Genomic DNA, 21,668 nt, shown 5'->3' with positions numbered 1-21,668 from the left:
CTTCTTAACTTAGAATGTAATGCAATAAATAATACATCCTACTAAGTTAAAACATATTTTATAAATAAGGTATCTAGCCTTACAAGGTATATTATAACACTTCAGAAAAAATATATTCAGCGTCAATGGGAATTTTACCTTTGCAGGATCAAACCTACTATATTTAAATATATCACCGCTGCACAGTGAAGTTTTCAAGTAAGAAATCTATAATGTGACATTTATGAACTTTATTAAAAAGTAAAAATCAGCTTAAGAAGACTACCTTCCTCTGATCATAAGCAGCAAAAGTAAAGAAAGAAGAAAAATATTAGCTGATATAACAGTTTGTTAGATGAGCATTAATGTTGCATTCTTCTGGGCTCATAACTAATTTTCTTGTACCTTGTTTAAAGGTTTGTCTAAGCAGCAGGGGTTCCAATGATGGGTCTAGTTCTTCCCCAACATTTTCTAGCAGAAGTGGAGTCCCAAACTGAATGCAGTTCTCCAGAGTTCTCATGTAGTCTGTATCTGTGAACTTGATAACACTCAATTGGTTTTCTTTCTCTGAGTTCTTTATCCATTTATTGGCTTGACCCTGGGGATCAATCATTAATGGCCTAGAATGTACAGTACAAAGAACTTGCTCAGTACACATGACTTTTTGTAAATTTGAAATTATTTCTGCTGTGGACTAGCTGGAAAAAAGTGACACATGATACTTTATGGCTGTATTATTTTAAGAGATGAACATCCACTGGCTGAATATTACAGTCACAATTTGAACAGAAATGTCAGAATTATTTTAAAAGCCATGAAGATGATGTTTATGATTTTTTTTCAAAAGACACAGATCAGTATTCAGAACTTTTCTGACAGCTTCATTGTATTTCTCCTTTGGAATTCTGATTTTTTATTATATGTGAGTTTTGCAATATTTTTTTTTTACAATAATTACCAGCAATTTGAGACTAATAGGGCTGATACCTTGAATGGTGTAAGTGGGTGTAGTTCCTTTCAATGGAGCTGTACTCACTTGCACTAACTGAAGATATGGGTCTATATATAATTTTTTTTTTTTTTTATTTTTTTTTTTTAAACAAGGAAGCAAAAGCTTTTTGCACAAAAGCTGTCAGACAGGTTTAGTGTATCCCACGGTAGGCTGTTTAAGTTTCAATGGAGGATCACTGAAGGGATATAAATAGTATCTCAGTGTCTTTCTTCCTGTAGCTAACATTCAGGTTCCAGAACAGAATTAATAATGAATGTTATTATTGAAATTTGTAATGTTTTTCTTACTGATTGAAATTCACTCCAGTGCAGAGGGCCATCCCAATGCTTCCACAGCATTTAAGAGGGACTTAAGTCCTCAAAAATAAGGCTTAGATCAGACTTTGATAACAAATCTGGCCCTCTGTGCTGGCCCTCTGCACAGAAGTCAATTTCATCCAATACACTAGTCTCTAAAACATGACAAAAAGCAAAGCTGAAGTTGACTGTGGTAGCAATAGGACCTTGAAATGTGTGTATAACCTGACTCACAGTTTTTCTATATTGTGGTTTATATATTTAATGGCTCACACAAGAAAAATATTTATTAAAACTGTTGTCAAAAATGTCCTTCTGCCTTCTATGTTTCTACAACTGTAAAAAATAATAAATTACCAGACTTATACCAATCTATGTTATTAGTCAATAGTTTTGCAATGTGAAGTCATTGTACACAATAGAGACATTGGAAAATAGTGGATAATCTGGAAGTAAGTTTAATCACAATATAAAATTCAACAACTGAATTTAAAGATGAAAAAAATATCTGTAATATTCTGGAAGGAAAACTTTCAACCACTGGGTCTCATCCTGTGAGGAACAAAGCCTCCTCAAGTTCCACTGAAGGGTTTGGGAGGGGAAGGGTATGCAGCACCTTTCTGTTTCTAGTATACAGACTAAATTTTATTTAGTCTGAAATCTCAGTTTGTTTTAGCAAATTATTAGCTTCTTTGTTACCTACCAACGCCTGGAGTTATCAACAATCACACCATTGTCGACCGAAAAGCTGTCTGTTGGTAATCCAGCAATATTCCAGGCTCTGATTTTTATTGGGTCACCAAGGGTCTTACTCAAAGAGAAGTTCTCAGAACAAGGAATATTTTTGTCCTGCAAGAAAAAATAAATCTTTATTCTTTATTTCTTTAAATTTTGTTAAAATACTGCTTCAGTTAAAAGTATTAATTTATTCACAACTTGCTTTAAAAATTGGCTTTTGTTCAAGGAGAGGAAATCATGGGGGGAAAAATTCACTTTTGCAGAAAATGGAAAGACTTTCCCAATTTTGTGGCGACTTTCCCCAATTTTGGCTGAGATTTTGAGGGATTTTTCTCGAGTTGGTTTTTTTTTGCCCCCAGTTCTGAAGGTATTCTTTTTTACCCTTTTGTAATATGTTGTGTAATGATAACTTACACACTGCGGTGTAGTGGAAAAAAAAAGAACCATCTGGAAATCTTTAAATTGCAAGAAAATTTTCCCAACTTTTGTTTATTTAGTCTGTGTTTACACTTTCAACTAATACAATACACTTTTCCAATGCCGGTCAGTCATGTATTACTTCATTGCTACTTACTTACCTAAATCAAGTCTATGGTGCAACTGTCTCTTTAAAAAAAAGTATAAGCAGATACTGTGCAGCAATAATTTCTTCAGTAAAGCCCCAGCTATACAAATATATGTGCTAGCACAGACCTCTGCACCCATGAGGAACACCACTGACTTCAGTGGAACAATGGGATTCTGTACAGGTACATAGGTCAAAATTAGTGCATCTATTTGCAGGATTGGGACCTAACAGCAGCTAGGGCTAGCAACATCCAACAACAAAGTGGAAGTTGAAAGGCCCTGATCTTGCAAAGGGAACATTCTGGTCCTGTGTTAGCCCTATTTGTCCCTTTGCAGCCTAAGCCTTTATCTTCCACCTTGCCATCCACCACACTTCAGGCTCCAATACTGCAAACTGATGCCCCATGGAGTCCGACTGAAATCAGTGGGATGCTGTATGAGAGTAAGGGTCCATCTGAGCAAATCCTGTTGCAGAATCAGGGCCTTATATTGTGACTTGATATTTCATTCTGCAAGTATGCAAGCCCTTTTCATGCAACCACTTTTAAAATGTTTTAAAGGGAAGAAGCACAGTTTAACAATGCTTAACATGTTTGCATCCACACTACCAACTTAAAAAATGTTTCCTATTTATCCATTCAAAACTTAGGTTTGGAAACACAGTAAAGGAGCATTATCTCAATCACGGTAGTGTTTAAAATGGGTTATTTAAATGGTTTACTTGAAGGGCTTTACTTGGGGACAGGGCTTTTATCAGGATAGCTAAATTTGAAAAAATTCTTTTGGTTTATGCTTGGGTTGGACAGACTAGTTAGCACTGTGCCATCCATCTTTAATGTAGTCGCACTTTAGTTTGTAAAGTGATTGCTTTAATTTATTTAAGGCCAATTTCTGAAGTCCTCTCAATCATTATTTAGTCTTCACATGAAACTCTCACTGAAGTCAATGGGTCAACGTCAGATCATTTCTGATACACCAGTGTAAACCTTGAGTAAATCCACTGAATTAGTCCAGATTTACAAAACTGTAAATCAGCAAAATTTAGACCACTGACTTTAATATGATTTTTTACTAAGTAGACACCAAAGAGAAAAATCAGAAATTTCAGGATTTGGCCCACAGATTGTAAAGCACTTTGGGATCCACTGGGATGAAAGATATTATTTAAATCTAAGATAAACTTTCTAACCTTGCACAACTTGCTCCAGTCTTTAGTACACTCTTGTCGAAAGGCACTAGTGAAAGCACCCAAATAAGCTATCACTCCAGCTGATATCAGAACATCTCCTGTCAAATTATCATATGTATTTTGAAGATCATTTGCAGCATTACACCATCTATGGATAAGCAAAGATACCATATAAAATTCCTCTATATTGGTAGCATTAACAGAGTACATCATCAGCACAAGAAGTGTTTTCCCTTTATATTAAAGGTGAATTGCAAATAAATAATTAAAACATTGTGTTTGTGCCATTGGATGTTGCTTTGACGACTGCCTCAAATGTTTTGGTGAGTATTTTTTAGTCACAATATTGGGTCCTTTGACTATCTTTGAAGGACCTGATTGCCCCAGTCCCCAAATGAGGATACAGGGATGCAAAAGTTTAAGGCTCAGAGAACTGAAGCTCAGGTTTTGTCTCCCCTTTTGGTGCATGTTTGAATGAGCATTTGTATTTACATCTGACCTTGATTTTTCTCCACCCAGTCCTCCAATCAGCTTCTCTGCTCTTTCTAGTTTCTTAGCACACAGATCCACCTGGAATTCTAGATGAGCCTTTTCTTCAGTTTTCTCAACAAAGGTTTGTTGCAATTTCGCCAAATGATTCTCCACTGCTGCAAGCTCAGCTCTCTTCTGATTCAATAGTGCCATAGTTTCTGCTAAGGACTGCTGGGCCTCCCCTAGACGGGCTTTTTTGGGAGCAACCACCTGTTCAATTACAATTAATGCAGGGATGCTAAATCCATATATTATAGTTTACTGATGTATAAAGTTCTGTATGTAACACTTTTGATCAATATTCCAAGGTAAGGAGGAGCATATATTATTATAATAATATTTGTGAAATAACCATAGTGATGAATAGGGAGGTGGGTCCTAATATACTAAATGCATTATCTTTTTTGAGAATGAAGCTTAGGAAGCATAGCCAACTAACAATGTATATTCATTCTAAATTACTTGAATAAAAAATTAAAATTCAACTGGCTCAGAACCTTGTTGTACTAAATTAATAAATCAAGTTGCATTACCGAGGCAGAAAACATACTGTATTGATGCTTGCCATAAATTTGTGTCCAACGCTGGATACCTTATATTATTATTATAGCAGCAGTGCTAGTACCATTGATAAAAAAAAATTACCGAAGTGAGATAAACAAGGATTAAAGCAGACATAATTTTTTCTCTACGTTAAAACTTAAAACAAAATAAAACTACAAAAATCCCCAAAACAATATCGTTCCAAAGTACCATCCAGTGGCTAAAAATAATTACTTGATTTATTATTTGATTTTCAATACCCATTTACAGATGACAATTTAGGTTATATTGTTTGAAGGGAGAAAAAAACGTACAAATATTTTTCATGGTTTTCTAGTAGAACGAACATATTTCTGTTCTATTTAGCGGTGTGTGTAGCTTATGGCAGAGATTCCTCAGCTATTTAATTCTTTAGATTTCTCTGTAAGAGAAAGTCTCCTGCATGGACTCTCTCTCTCTCTCTCCATTCAACACCCCCTTTTTTCCTTGCTTGATTCTCAAAATATTTAAATTATGTAGACCACCCACTCCCCATGGACCTGCTGGATCACAATTTTAGATATCCTTTTTTATTGTATAAGCAGAAAATAAAAGTATGATTATAGTTTGACAGACTTTATAGTACTTTAATTTAATCTGTATGCTGCTTCAGTAAAAACATATCTTATCTTCATCAATTCTGACAGCTATTTTCATCTTCACAGATAGTCCAAGTCCTCTGTTAAATTTGAAAATATATGTCCTAAATTTATTTTCCAATGAAGTACCTTTTATTTCAGTTTAACTGTAATCATAATAAGTAGCTTAGTCTTGCAGTCCTCAGGTGTGTGTAGCTTCCACTAAAGCCAACGGGAGTTTTCAGGACTGGACTCAACACATACCTTAGCAACTCTGTCATACACTTCCATAGCCATAATCCATTTACACAAACCCTCAGCTGCGGAGGATGCTTTAGCCACCTTAGGTGGATCAAACTCAGGATTAGTCAGATATTCAGAACGAATCTTCTGCATGACAGTCACCTACATGATAAAAACATTACAGCCATAGGAAAACTTTATTTATCTAAGGCTCAGTTTTGCCACCCTTACCATGCTGAACAGTACCTTAACTCCACAAGTTGATCAACAGACATCACTAAGGAATTACTCAATATGGGTAATTGTGACAGAGTCCAGCTCTAATTTGTTTCTCTGATTTTCTCACTGTCTACATTGTTACCAAGCTTCCCTCCCTGTCAGATCACCATCCTTTGTGTCTTTCTTCAAGTCTTATTTTAAGTTGCCCCTCCTTCTGAAACAAATGCATTCTCTTTCTTCTTTTATATTCTTCCTTCGAATTTACTTACTTCAGCAAAGCTTTTTAATGATGAGCCCCAAAGTTATCTCTACTGAATGAAGACTGGATCTTCAGCCAGAGTATGTGAATGTATTACATTGCCTGTGCCTACTTCTGGGACCAATCTTGTGAGATACTAAGCACTCAGCAACTTGTAAGGATCAGGCCCTTAGACAATAAGTTCCCGGCAAGCAGAGGTCATGTCTTTATATTGCGCCTTTGTACATTTCGAGGAATATAATCATACCATGTTATCCACGCTGTCAGATTTAATCTGTATTTCAGACAAAGTTTTTTTAAATGAAATTAAAAAACCCACTGATATATTTAGTCCTTTCAAAACTAAATAAAATGTATTATGCCAGACCTGATTTTGTCATAGCTTCTCTGGTAAACATACAGGGACTAACTTAATAAAGCTGGTACAAGGAGATGTTATTTACATATTTTGAGCTGGGTAAATCTAGGTACAGAACTTTTCACTCAAGCAGCCAGCAGGCAGTGGTAAGACATCCCATATAGGGTACCTACTGGGGGATACCTCTAAATCCTGCTGGAATGCCATAGGAGGCACCTATGGTAGGAGCCACTGAAAGAAGGAGTTGAAACACTGTATTTCCAGTCTGCCCTGGCCATGCACCCTTCTTGGACAGTGTCATTCACTTTTCAGATGGCACTTGCTCCTAAAAGCCCCCAGAATAACTGAGATTGCAAACTGCTGAGTGTGCTGACACAATTCCCTCTTCCCCATACAGTTTATTTCCATGGAAGCCCAGGGTGCATTTACCCTTTGGTGTAATATCTTCTATATATGTTTTTGGAAGCAGATTTCATTACTCAAAAGACATTAATCAAACACTTACTGGAATGTTATCCTTGTCATACTCTCTAAGATCCTTTAAGAAATTCATGTCACCCAGAACTTTCTTGCTAGGCCCCCAGTAATCCAAGACCTACAATGGAAATTAGAGAAGAACATTTAAAACTTTTAAACCAAAATGAATTAATAAATATCCTCTAATTAACAGACAGGCATGCATGGAAAAGAGGCGACTAAGGGAGGATATGATAGAGGTCTATAAAATCATGAGTGGTATAGAGAAAGTAAATAAGGAAGTGTTATTTTTACTCCTTCTCATAATACAATAAGGGGCCACCAAATTAAATTAATAGGTAGAAGGTTTAAAACAAACACAAAAAAGTATTTTTTCATGCAATGCACCATCAACCTCTGGAACTCCTTGCCAGAGGATGTTGTGAAGTCCAATACTGTAACCGGGTTCAAAAGGGAGCTAGCTAGATTCATGGAGGATAGGTCCATCAATGACTATTAGCCAAGATGGGCAGGAATGGTGTCCCTAGCCTCTGTTTGCCAGAAGCTGGGATTGGGTGATAGGTTATCATCAAGTGATCTATGCCCTGTCTGTTCATTCCTTTTGGGGCACCTGCCATTGGCCACTGTCAGAGGACAAGATACTGGGCTTGATGGACCTCTGGTCTGACCCAATATGGCCGTTCTTATGTTTTTATGTTCATGCTTATTACAAAAGGTTGGTAAAAGTCAGATCGCAGCATGTTTAAGGATTTAGCCCAGACTGTTTATATTTTGAAGCTTTAATATACTACTAATCCAAAGCATTTGCCACTAAGGTCGATTTTATAGAAGTCGATCTATAGCAAGCGATTTTATACAGTCAGTCATGCATGTCCCCACTAAGTGCATTAGGTTGGCGGAGTGCGTCCTCAATACCGTGGCTAGCATCAACTCACGGAGTGGTGCATTGTGGGTAGCTATCCCACAGTCCCCGCTGCCCATTGGAATTCTGGTTTAAACTCGCAATGCCTGGTGGGGCAAAAACATTGTTGCAGGTGGTTTTGGGTAGATGTTGTCAGTCTCCCCTCCCTCCTTGAAAGCAACGGCAAACAATCATTTTGCACCTTTTTTCCTGGGTTATCCGTGCAGATGCCATAGCACGGGCAAGCATGGAACCCGCTCAGCTGCACACTGCTTTTGTGAGCCTTGTAAACTCCTCACGCATTATCCTGCAGTATGTGCAGAGCCTAGCTAGGCATGAGGAAGATTGTGAGCAGGACATGGACACAGATGTTCCTGAAAGCACGGGATGTCGCAACTGGGATATCATGACAGCACCGGAGCATGTTGATACAGTGGTACGCCGATTCTGGGCCCAGCAAACAAGCACAGACTGGTGGGACCACATAGCGTTGCAGGTATGGGATGATTCCCAGTGGCTGTGAAACTTTTGTAGGCGTAAGGCCACTTTCATGGAACTTTAGGAGTTGCTTTCCCCTGCCCTGCCACTCGAGAAGCGAGTGGTGGTAGCCCTGTGGAAGCTTGCAACACCTGACTGCTACCGGTCAGTCGGGAATCAATTCAGAGTGGGCAAATCTACCCTGGGGACTGCTGTGATCCAAGTTGCCAGGGCAATCAATACCCTTCTGCTAAAAAGGGTAGTGACTCCGGGAAATGTCCAGGTCATAGTGGATGGCTTTGCTGCAATGGGGTTCCCTAACTGTGGTGGGGTGATAGACGGAATGCATATCCCTATCTTGGCACCGGAGCACCTTGCCAAAGAGTACATAAACCGCAAGGGGTACTTCTCAATGGTGTTGCATGCACTGGTGGATCACAAGGGCCGTTTCACTGACATCAACCTGGGATGGCAGGGAAAGGTGCGTGACGCTCACGTATTTCAGAACTCTGGGCTGTTCGGAAAGCTACAAAAAGGGACTTTCTTCCTAGACCAGAAAATTACAATTGGGGATGTTGAAATGCCAATAGTTAGCCTTGGGGACCCAGTCTATCACTTGCTCCCATGGCTCATGAAGCCGTACACAGGCAGCCTGGACAGCAGTAAGGAGCAATTCAACTATAGGCTGAGCAAGTGCAGAATGGTGGTAGAGTGTGCCTTTGGACGTTTAAAAGCTCACTGGCGCTGTTGCTGACTAGGTTAGACCTCAGCGCAACCAACATTCCTATTGTTATTGCTGCTTGCTATGTGCTCCATAATATCTGGGAGAGTAAGGGGAGACGTTTATGGTGGGATGGGAGGTTGAGGCAAATCGCCTGGTGTCCAATTTTGAGCAGCCAGACACCAGAGCAATTAGAAGAGTACACTGAGGTGTGCTGTGAATCAGAGAGTCCTTGAAAAACAGTTTCATGACTGAGCAGGGTATTGTATGACAGTTGTGTGTGTTTGTCCTTGATGCAAAGCCGCCTCCTTTGTTGAATGTACTTCCCTGTAAGCCAATCCCCTTCCCTCCCTTCAACCACAGATGGCACAGGAAATAAAGTCCCTATTGTTCTGAATCCATTCATTCTTTATTTATTAAAAAAAACTTGAGATCACTGACAACGCTGACTAGTAAAAGGTAGCCTGGGTGTACAAAGGGTTTGATAAGGGGGAGAGGTGGGGGAGGAGGGTAGGACAAGGCCACGTTGCTTATTGTAGCCACACTACAAATCAAAGCTGTTTGAATGACAGCCTTCTGTTGCTTGGGCCATCCCCTGGAGTTGAGTGGCAAGGTGCCCGAAGCCTCCCCACCCCTGTGTTCTTGGGCACTTGGTTGAGGAGGCTATGGAACTTGGCGAGGAGGGCAGGCAGTTAAACAATGGATGCAGCGGGGGTCTGTACTCCAATTGCCTTTCCTGCAGCTCCACCAGATGCCTCATCATGTCCGTTTGCTCCCCCATTAGCCACAGTATCTCCTCCTGTGTGTTCCGATCACACTCATTGTAGGCTTTCCTGGCCTCTGCCACCGAACGCCTCCATGCATTCAGCTGTGCCCTATCAGTGCGAGAGGACTGCATGAGATCTGAAAACATGTCATTGCGAGTGTGGTTTTTTCGCCTTCTAATCTGCAATAACCTCAGGGACAGAGTTGATGCGGGGAGCATAGAAGCATTTGCAGCTGCAGGGGGGAAAAAAGGAGAGTAGACTTTTAAGAAAATACATTTCTGAGAACAAAAGGGAGACTCTTTCACAGTGAATCAAGCAATTCACAGGAGACAGCACATGTGTTTTAGGTAAAAGGTCGCATTTTGTCTTTTATATTGAGCACCTGCCGGTATGGTGACATATCACACACAGATGGGTTTCCAGGCAGCCATGGTAAACCAAAGGGTATGTTGGGTTGGCTTTTTCCGCGTTCATAACATGTGGGAATGGTTTCAAACTGCAGCACCCTCCTTTCCCACAGCAACCAGTGCCAGTTGGGTTTGCCATTTAAAAGGAGGGGCTGTAGTTGCCATTTAAAAGGAGGGGCTGCTGTTTTGGGGTAGATGTGCAGCACACCCCTCTCCCTGCCCCCACATGGCTATTCTCTGGGATGACCCCTTTTAGCCACGCCCAAACAGCCCAGCATGCCCTGGGTCTAATGTGTCGAGGATCGCCAAACAGAGGGATTACTGTTCGCTTACAAAACTTCCCCTATTTCAACGAGGTGACCATGAATGATATCACCATCCTGAGGCTGACAAAGAAAGATAAAGACCGAATGTTGCATGAATGCGACCAAAACCCAGGAACGTTCACTGCCATGCTTTGTGCTGCAATGATTCCAGACCACTTGCTACTGGCTTGGTGTGGTAAAGTGTCCTACGTAATAAGGCAGCCCTCCCCAGAAACCTTCTGCAAAGGCTTTCAGAGTACCTCCAAGAGAGCTTCATGGAGATGTCCCTAGAGGATTCCCACTCCATCCCCAGACACTTTAACAGACTTTTCCAGTAGCTGTACTGGTCACGAATGCATCCCAATTGTTCAGGGCAAATCAAACATTAAACACAATTGCTTTTACCCCTGTAGTTTCGTTACAAATGTGCACTCACCAGAGGTGCCTTCTCCACCTTCAGGGTCCAAGAACAATACGCTCTGGGAGGGTATTGGCTCCAGGGTGAGGAAAGGGTCCTGGTTATCAGGGAGAACAGATTCTCTGCTTGCCTGATGCGCATTCTCCCCCTCCTCATCCACGAAATCCTCATTGTGTCCACGAAGAGCGTTGGGGTGCTGGTAGGGTCCCACCCTAGAATGGCATGCAGCTGATCACAGAAGCTCTGGGGCTCTGACCCGGAGCAACCGTTTGCCTCCCTTGTCTTTTGGTAGGCTTGCCTGAGCTCCTTAATTTTCACGTGGCACTGCTGTGTGTCCCTGGTGTAGCCTCTGTCCATCATGCCCTGTGCGATTTTGACATATATATCAGCATTTCTTCTGCAGGAGTTCTGCCTGCACAGATTCTTCTCCCCATACAGCAATCAGATCCAGTATCTCCCATTCCCTCCATGCTGGAGCTCGTTTGCGATTCTGGGGGGACTGCATGGTCACCTGTTCCGCTGAGCTCGCCACGCTAACTAAACAGGAAATGAAATTCAAAAGTTCCCGGTTCTTTTTGTGTGTACCTGGCTAGTGCATCAGAGGTGAAAGTGCTGTCCAGAGCAGTCACATCAGAGCACTCTGGGATAGGTCCCAGAGACCAATACCATCAAATTGCACAGCGCTGCATCTACTGTACCCCAAATTCGACCCAGGAAAGTCTATTTTAGCACTACTCTCCTTGTCAGGGAGGAGTACAGGAGTCGATTTTAAGAGCCCTTTAGGTGGCGGAAGGGGGTTGGTTGTGTAGACACATTCATTATAAAATGCACCTAACACGGCTAAATTCGACCTAACCTCATAGTGTAGACCAGGCCTTAGTTTCCTCATGTATGTTATTACACATAAGGCCCCATCTTCCCTAATGTTCTAATGTCAAAGCAATGTTCTTTTCCAAGACAGAAAGGAAAGAAATCCAATGGGGTCACATGGTATGAAGATGCAATCAGCCACAGACAGAGGAGTCTGTTGGACCAAATATTTCCCCAGCCCATACTTAAAAATCAAATAGTGACTGTGGGGGAAAAGGGAGTTCTGCCTGATTCACCACCTGTAGAGGCTAAGGCAAGAGTCCACTTAACTGCCCTGTGTCTACAAAATGAGTAGCAACTCTCAGGGAGAACGACAGATACAGGACCAGGAGTCACAGAAAGCAGAAAACCGTGAACTCTCCACTCCACAAGCTATTCTGTAGTTCCACAACAGGTAGATTGGAAGCTGAAGCTGTCTCCTTGCGGATGTACAGCCTGCATCCATGGTTTTCTTGAAGGCTGCAAATGTGTGTCTAGTTTATAGGACCCTATATTTTTCATTTGAAAAGAACTGCTATTGATGAACAAATATATTAGAAAAATTACATTCTTATTTGAAATTTGCTTTCTGCCATTTTACCTTGCCTCCAGTCCCGGTAGGATCTGTAATTCTTTCAGGTTTTATATCTTTCATAACACAGATAGCAGCCATAACTAGTTTGACACCAGATGGAGGATTCTTCATTGATTTCACAATTGTTATATCAGACGGCTAAAACAAAAGTGACATTTTAAAAATAAAATGTATTGATTTACAGTTTTGTATATCATACACAAAATACATTAAGCTCATTATTCATAACAAAAGAAAAAAAAGGATTATCAATTTCTCATGACCAAGTAGCATATATGTAGTGAATAAAAACAGAAGTGAAAGGAATTTTAACACTGCACACAATAAATATAACAATAATTATAGGGTTTGGTTTTTTACAAGGGATGATTTGAAAATATATAGTTAATATTGCCTGAACACAAGAAAAATCCACCCTACAGCAACTTTTTCTTATACATAGGAGATCAAAATTAGATCAAGTTTAGTAAGTGTAAACAAACCATAAAAAAAAATCCAAGACTAGGTCAAAAGATTTCTTTGGTACTTATCCCTAGGTGGCACACAAGAACTCTCATGTGTTTGATAAGTCCAAATGAACAGCTCCTGCAGGCCTTTTCTCTACGATACTGTTCTAAAGTCTGGCAACTGAGTCAGAATGGTGACTGAAAAATTCAAGATACAGAAAATTCTTAGCCACATTATAATTTTAAAACAAAAATGTAAGCACTGTTCCTTGAATGGACATCCCTAAGCTTAGCTAAGTAGAGAAATTAAATACTAATGTTAATATGTCGATTTTGTGTAGTGCCTAATACAGTTCCAGTCCTGCCAATATGCTTGTGCTTAGCTTTAGGAATGTGATTAGTCCCATGAAAGAACTGAATCAGACTACATGTGAGAGTTAAGCATGTATAAATGTGTTTATAAGATCTTAATCAAGATTCCTCTTCTCATCTAAGTTTTTTTGTGTAGTAATGGCCAGGTGGTCTCCTAAAGCAACAAATTTAGGGCCTAATCCTGAGACACCTCAACTTCCACTGACTTCATCAGGATTTGAGGGCGCTCAACACCTTGCAGGAGGAACACAGCTCCTTGCATGATCAGACCCACTCATTCCAAAAAGATGATAAAACTAAGATATACAGAGTGGTGCTCAAAGAAGTTTGTGACTAAGCAGATAGAGAAAACCTAAAGCAGAGATGGACCAGAAAAAAGAATAAAGGACAGACCTAGTAGCTAGAGAGATGGGAGCCAGGGAAAGAAGGGAGAGTGACATACTGCCTTGAGAAAGTATTTATAAAGATAGTCTAGGGACCCCAAAAAAAAAAAAAAAAAATCACAGGCTTTCAACTCTCAAGCAGAGAAGATATCTGAAAACCATTTTCTCAGAAGTGCTTTCTATGTCACATGACACAAACAGTTTTCCTAAATTCAGAAGAAGAATTTGTGATTACCCAGATGTCAAAAACTGAGAACTTTAACCTTTTTCAAACCTTTTCTTGTTTTCTCCTCAACGTGTTCTTTGGCAAATAACCCAAAGTACACAGAAAAATTAAATAATTCTTTAGAGTGCCATTTTTTAAAATTTAGCTTGCCTTAAGGGTGTCAAGTGCAGAAAGTGCTGCCTCTAGCGCTGGAATTGCCTCTGCCAGGTCACTCTCACACTCATTCTTCAGTTCCTGGGCTTCTGCTGCTTTTTCTGTAGCAATCTCTTCATCTATTTTCACAGTTTTACTTTTTGCTTCCACATCTGCAGATTCCTTCTCTATAATCTAAAGAAAACACTCATGAGCAGAATTCACCGAACTTGCAACCGAATGGTGTTTATTCAATCAACTGTCTGGGGCTCTGATGTAGAGCATCTATAAAATAATTTTGGTTTACTTCTTTGCCTTTTTCAGTAGGTTAATATTAGAATCATTATTAATTTATGTGACACTGACCTGCATAAAAAATTGTTTTCTCAAAATAAACTGAAAAGAAAAGGTCTGTAGGTAATGGGAATTTCGTAGGAGTAACATAAACATCTCTGTGGACCCATGTCAATAGCTAGCAGAATCAAACAAACATAAGCAGCCTTAGATTTGAAATTGGAACTGAGAGACATATAAAAGGTGTTCTTTGCACTAAATAAGGGCTTTATAACCCTACAATTTTGAAATTCCTACCAAGAAACCCACCACTACATGCACTAAGATTACAGTTACTACAAATGGCTGTTTTTACAATACTTTTATAATGAAAAAGGCCACAAGTTTACCAGGCAATTTTTTTGTGCCTCATGCTGCAACTTAAAAATGGATTTGTAATGTAAAATGATTTTTACAGACCCCTAGTCTGTAATATAGACTATACCTATTGTGCTTTTTTTTTGAGTGAAGAGGCCATCACTTGATTCAGGGCATTGACTCCCTCCCATTTCTATCCATCTGATGACTAGTTTCCCTCAAACCTTATGGGTATTGGGGACTCTGACCTGGAATGCAGATTTGTCAGAGTAGGCAGAATGTACTGGAATGCATTTTTAGAAAGCCATTTTTAAGTAACAGCCAAGTTGACAAAAATGTCAAGCAAGACTTCCCTCTATTTGGTACTACAGTTACTGTAAGAGCATCCACGTACAACTACTAAGAGAATTAAACTACCAAAATCCACGGAATTTTAATGAGAGTTGGGCACCCTACTTCCTTAGGCTCTGCAGAAAACTCCAGCCTATAACCTTAGGCCACGTCTACACTAGTAGGACTTCAGTGGTACAGCTGCACTGGTACACTACACTGGCAAAGTGCTCCTAGTATGGATGCAGTTTATACCAGCAAAACTGAGCTTTTGCCAGTATAGTTTATTCCAGCCCCATTGAGCAAAACAAGCTATACTAGCAAAAGTGCAGTTTTACCTGTAAACTGCAATCACTAGGGGCTTTCGTCAGCATAGTTATATCAGTCAGGGATCAAATCTCTGACCAATATAGCTATACTGGCAGACGTTTTTAGTTTAGACATAGCATCAATGTGTAACCACAGGCGCTTCAAAAATAAGAACAGAGCTCATATCTTGAACTCATCTCCCTTGTCAGACAGACAGCATACAATAGCATAATTTTACTACCCCTTTCAGGAATTCAGTGTAAAGCTCCTCCATGAATAACTAAGATTCTGAGGTATGGACAAATATATTGTACAGATGAAGTGAGCTGTAGCTCACGAAAGCTTAAGCTCAAATAAATTTGTTAGTCTCTAAGGTGCCACAAGTACTCCTTTTCTTTTTTGCGAATACAGACTAACCCGGCTGCTACTCTGAAACCACTCTTCATTAAAAACTAATTGCTGTGCAAGTGGCAGTATGGAGCTGTAATATTCACACAAACGCTGTACAACATGCTTTCATGGGATTACTTGGGCTTGGTCTACACTACAGAGGTAGGTCGACATAAGGCAGCTTATGTTGACCTAACTATGTTAGTGTTTACACTACATATCCTGCTGATATATGTGCCTTACTCCACCTCCACGAGAGGCATAGGGCTTACGTCAGTGTAATTAGGGTGACACGGTGTCTGTGTAGACACTGAAGTGCTAAAGTGAAGTGAAGAAACAGACTGACAGAGCCAGAAGAGTACCCATAAGTCACCAATTACAGGACAGGCCCAACAAAGAAAAGAACAGAACGCCACTAGCCATCACCTTCAGCCCCCAACTAACACCTCTCCAACGCATCATCAAGGATCTACAACCTATCCTGAAGGACGATCCATCACTGTCACAGATCTTGGGAGACAGGCCAGTCCTTGCTTACAGACAGCCCCCCAATCTGAAGCAAATACTCACCAGCAACCACACACCACACAACAGAACCACTAACCCAGGAACCTATCCTTGCAACAAAGCCCGTTGCCAACTCTGTCCACATATCTATTCAGGGGATACCATCATAGGGCCTAATCACATCAGTCACACTATCAGAGGCTCGTTCACCTGCGCATCTACCAATGTGATATATGCCATCATGTGCCAGCAATGCTCCTCTGCCATGTACATTGGTCAAACTGGACAGTCTCTACGTCAAAGAATAAATGGACACAAATCAGACGTCAAGAATTATAACATTCAAAAATCAGTTGGAGAACACTTCAATCTCTCTGGTCACTCGATTACAGACCTGAGAGTGGCTATTCTTCAACAAAAAAACTTCAAAAACAGACTCCAACGAGAGACTGCTGAATGGAATTAATTTGCAAACTGGATACAATTAACTTAGGCTTGAATAGAGACTGGGAATGGATGAGTCATTACACAAAGTAAAACTATTTCCCCCTCCTTCCGGGGTCCCAGTTCCCCAATCCCCACTGGGAGCATGGCAGATGACTGGACTCTAGGTGTGGACCTCCCTGCTGGAGATGACAAGCCCTGGGTGGCTTCTCCTCTGTTCCTCGCTGGAAAAGGGGAGGCAAGAAGCCTAGGTGGCTGCCCTTTGCTCCTGGCTGGGAGTGTGAAGGCAAGAAGCCTGGGTGGCAGCTGGACTCCCAGCAGGGAGCTGAATGGAGCTGAAAGCCCTGGTACTCAGCCCCCCACACTGCCCCAGTTGGTGGAAATGCTCCTAGTGAGGATGCACGCCACAAACAGAAGGAAGGTAATGTGGACACCAGCCACTGCAGTAATTACTGTGGTGGCTGTAAGTCGACCTAACAGGTCGAGTTAAGACTGTAGCGTAGACATGCCCTCATATTAAGAAGGCAGCACAAAATGTGCATTTATATATTCAGTATTTTGGAGTTATACTACTCATTAATTAGTCTTCAGATCATACATAGGAATGGCCAGACCTGACTATTCATGAGTCAAACTCAACAAAACTGGTGCAAGACATTAAAAAGTATATCCTATGGAATTAGCTATGTCCATTATGCTCCCAGGGGGATTCATTCTTGCAGACTGATTCTGTCTTTTCTCCCCATCAGGATACCATTATGGGAGACAGCTTTCCATTCTGCTGGGCCTTCATAGAACTTTACCAGCAGAAGCCCCTAATGGGAACCCCTACTTCCCCAGATTTCCTGGAAACCCCACCTTATCAACATGATAGTTGCTAATTAAAATAATAACGTAGTAATTACAAATAACTCAAATTATGTATTTCAGCATTAAACAATGTATTTGCTTAACTCTACCTTCATCATATTTGCATTATCCACTTTAGCCTCCTCCAGTTTGGGTTGCAGATCAACTAGTTCTTGCTTCATTTCACCAACCTAGATGGACATTTCCTTATAAAATTATCACAGTAGCAGTAAATGCTGATGCTAAAAATATATCAAATAATAAGTGGAAAGTTTAACATTTAAATACAGTATAAAATCAAATATGGGTACTATATTTAAAAGAACCCCATAAAAACTTGTTATATTCCCTGAAAACAGGCTAGAACATTAGTGACAAGAACCTGTGGTTTAAAAATTAGAGAAACATCAGTACTATAAATACACAAAATTACTACATATAAGAAGAGTGGGTGAAATCCCATTGATTTTAAACGGGGCCATTTATTTATTTATCATTTATTTAGTGATATTGATTTTAATAATTTAAGCAAGCCTTTTATATCAAAAAAAAGAAAACACTGCAGAAAGATTAATATTATAGTGCTCAATCCTGCAGCCCTTTGGTTTCATGGAGTCACATCCATGCAAGCACTTACTTAGATTGTAAGCTCTTTGGAGTACGGACCATCCCTTTATTATATATGTGCATAGCGCCTAGTACAGTGGAGCCGCTATCTCTAGACACTATCACAATATAAATAAACAAACCATGATGTCTGCAGAAAAATGGAAAAGTCAGTTTATCTTGGTCTTATGTTTTAAGACAGTGCTAAAAGCAGTGACCAATGAGATACACTTTGCATGAAGGGAATGACATAGCTCACAATTCCTTGGTATAAAAGACAAAAGAACAGGCTGTTCAGGTACGGTCCATGTAGGTATACATATTTTCTACATACAAAGAAAAATATCCTGGCTCTATTTTTAAGATTGCAATCTACTTTAAAACGTAGTAGTCTTTGGCCTTGTCTACACTATGAAATTACTCCGATTTTACAGAAGTTGATTTTTGGGAAGAGACTGTATGAAGTCGAGTGCATGCGTCCAAACTAAGCACATTAATTCGGTGGTGTGCAGCAACAGTATCGTGGCAAGCGTCAACATTGTGAGCGGTGCACTGTGGGTAGCTGTACCACAGTTCCCGCAGTCCCCGCTGCCCATTGGAATACTGGGCTGAGCTCCCAATGCCTGATGGGGCCAAAAATTTGTTGCGGGTGGTTATGGATAAATGTCATCAGTCAATCCTCCCTCCGTAAAAGCAACGGCAGACAATCATTTTGCGCCCTTTTCCCTGGATTGCCCAAGCAGATGTCATAGCACGGCAAGCATGGAGCCTGTTCAGTTCACCGCAGCGGTTATGACCATTGTAAACACCTCGTGCATTATCGTGCAGTTTATGCAGAACCAGAACCTGAAAAACCAGGCGAGGAGGCGACGGCAGCGCGGTGATGAGAGTGATGAGGACATGGACACAGATTTCTCTAAAACAGCGGTCCCCAGCAATTGGGAGATCATGGTGTTAATGGGGCAGGCTCATGCCGTGGAACGCCAATTCTGGGCCCAGGAAACAAGCACAGACTGTGGGACTGCATAGTGTTGCAGGTTTGGGATGATTCCCAGTGGCTCCAAAACTTGCATGCGTAAGGGCACTTTCATGGAACTTTGTGACTTGCTTTCCCCTGCCCTGAAGTGCAAGAATACCAAGATGAGAGCAGCCCTCACAGCTGAGAAGCGAGTGGCAATAGCACCGTGGAAGCTTGCAACGCCAGACAGCTACTGGTCAGTTGGCAATCAATTTGGAGTGGGCAAATCTACCGTGGGGGTTGCTGTGATGCAAGTAGCCAATGCAATCATTGAGCTGCTGCTATCAAAGGTAGTGACTCTGGGAAATGTGCAGGTCATAGTGGATGGCTTTGCTGCAATGTTATTCCCTAACTGTGGTGGGACTATAGACGGAACGCATATCTCTATCTTGGGACCGGACCACCAAGGCAGCCAGTACATAAACCAAAAGGGGTACTTTTCAATGGTGCTGCAAGCACTGGTGGATCACAAGGGACATTTCACCAACATCAATGTGGGATGGCCGGGAAAGGTTCATGACGCTCGCATCTTCAGGAACTCTGGTCTGTTTAAATGACTGCAGGAAGGGATTTACTTCCCAGACCAGAAAATAACTGTTGGGGATCTTGAAATGCCTATTGTTATCCTTGGGTATCCAGCCTACCCCTTAATGCCCTGGCTCATGAAGTCGTACACAGGCACCCTGGACTGTAGTAAGGTGCTGTTCGACTATAAGCTGAGCAAGTTCAGAGTAGTGGTAGAATGTGCATTTGGACATTTAAAGGGTTGCTGGCGCAGTTTACTGACTCGCTCAGACCTCAGCGAAACCAATATTCCAATTGTTATTGCTGCTTGCTGCTGTGTGCTCCACATTCTCTGTGAGAGTAAGGGAGAGATGTTTATGGTGGGGTGGGAGGCTGAGGCAAATTGCCTGGTCGCTGAATACACACAGCCAGACACCAGGACAACTAAATGAGCACAGCAGGAAGCGCTGCATATCAGAGAAGCTTTGAAAACCAGTTTCATGACTGGCCAGGGTACTGTGTGACACTTCTGTTTGTTTCTCCTTGATGAAAACCCAACCCCTTGGTTGACTCTAATTCCCTGTTAGCCACCCGCCCTCCCCACTTTAATCACAGTTTGCTTGCAAAGGAAATAATGTCACTATCATTTAAAAACGATGTGTTCTTTATTAATTGATTATAAAAATAGGGAGATAACTCACAAGGTAGCCCGGGTGGGGTGTGGGGGGAAGGAAAAGGCCACTTCAAAACTTGTTGAATGACAGCCTTCTGTTGCTTAGGCTATCCACTGGGGTGGAGTGGTTGGGTGCCCAGAGCCCCCTCCCCACCCCCTCCGCGTTCTTCGGTGTCTGGGTGAGGAGGCTATGCAACTTGGGGAGGAGGGAGGGCGGATAAACAGGGGCTGCAGCAGCACTCTGCGATCTTGCTGTCGTTCCTGAACCTCCACCAGACGCCAGAGCATGTCCGTTTGATCCCGCAGTAGCCCCAACATTGCATCCTGCCTCCTCTCATCTTCCTGCCGCCACCTCTCATCTCGATCGTCCCTCCTGTCCTCACATTCATTGGCTGCTTTCCTGTACTGTGCTACTGTGTCCCTCCACACATTCTGCTGAGCTCTGTCAGTGCTGGCCGACTGCATGAACTCAGAGAACATTTCATCACGTGTGCGTTTTTTTCACCGCCTTATCTGAGATAGCCTTTTGGACAGAAAAGGGAGGCTTGAAACATTTGAAGCTGCGAGAGGAAAAAAGGGAGTGAAGTATTTAAAAAGATACATTTTACAGAACAATGGCTATACTCTGTCACAGTGAACAACACTATTCACACTACATAGCAAATGTGATTTCGGTACAAGGCCGCATTTTGCATTTTATATTGAGTGCCTGCGGCTTTGGTGTTAGAGGTAACACATGCAGTGCCGAGCAACAGAATTCGGCTTGCAGGCGGCCATGGTAAGCCATAGTCTTTTGGCTTCTGCAACCTTCATAACAGCAGTGCCCTCCTTTCCCATACCAAGCAAAGCCTGTTGAGTTGGCCATTTAGTGCTGCGGTTTTTGTGTTAACGTGCAGCAGCAGCAGAAACCAAACTAACCCCCCACCCATCCAATTCTCTGGGATGATCGCTTTACCCCTCCCCCCACCACACGGCTGGTATCAGGGAAGATCACTGCTAGCCAAACGTGAACAGCTCAGTGCCAATGTCCCCCCCCACAGACACACACTGCTTGGCTAACTGCAGGGAGGATACCTTTTCAGTCACAGGTAAACAGCCCAGTAGGAACGACCACCTCTGAATATCCCCTTAATTAAATTCCCTGTATTTCAACCAGGTTACCATGAACGATATCACTCTCCTGAGGATAGCACAGAGAGATAAAGAATGGATGTTGCTTGAATGCCAGCAAACACTGGGGACCATACACTGCCAGGCTTTGTCATGCAATGATACCAGATTACTTGCTACTAGCATGGCGTGGTAAAGTGTCCTACCATGGAGGACGGAATAAGGCTGCTCTCCCCAGAAACCTTCTGCA

At 41.5% G+C, this 21,668-nt stretch overlaps 1 protein-coding gene across 15 annotated transcripts in view; it reads right to left on the bottom strand.

Moving 5' to 3' along the window:
* The window catches only part of DNAH12 (dynein axonemal heavy chain 12), a 178,167-nt gene that overhangs the window by 42,390 nt on the left and 114,109 nt on the right, over window positions 1-21,668 (bottom strand). For 14 of the 15 annotated variants that reach the window (XR_006283048.1, XR_006283049.1, XM_038408654.2 and 11 more), the window contains 9 exons: window positions 17,618-17,698; window positions 14,046-14,222; window positions 12,475-12,606; window positions 7,057-7,146; window positions 5,737-5,877; window positions 4,281-4,522; window positions 3,782-3,929; window positions 1,991-2,136; window positions 385-599 (listed from right to left, as the gene is read on the bottom strand). Coding sequence is in view for 12 of the 15 variants with exons in the window: in XM_038408654.2 (XP_038264582.1) it covers window positions 385-599; window positions 1,991-2,136; window positions 3,782-3,929; window positions 4,281-4,522; window positions 5,737-5,877; window positions 7,057-7,146; window positions 12,475-12,606; window positions 14,046-14,222; window positions 17,618-17,698 (1,372 nt within the window). In the remaining 3 variants the exon portion in view is untranslated. Of the gene's footprint in view, window positions 1-384; window positions 600-1,990; window positions 2,137-3,781; window positions 3,930-4,280; window positions 4,523-5,736; window positions 5,878-7,056; window positions 7,147-12,474; window positions 12,607-14,045; window positions 14,223-17,617; window positions 17,699-21,668 lie in introns of those variants that run through there. The other variant, XR_006283050.1, reaches the window with a different exon arrangement.

This window comes from Dermochelys coriacea, chromosome 7 (assembly GCF_009764565.3).
Source record: "Dermochelys coriacea isolate rDerCor1 chromosome 7, rDerCor1.pri.v4, whole genome shotgun sequence".
NCBI classification, from domain to species: Eukaryota; Metazoa; Chordata; order Testudines; family Dermochelyidae; genus Dermochelys; species Dermochelys coriacea.
This window is presented reverse-complemented; position numbering and strand designations above follow the sequence as displayed.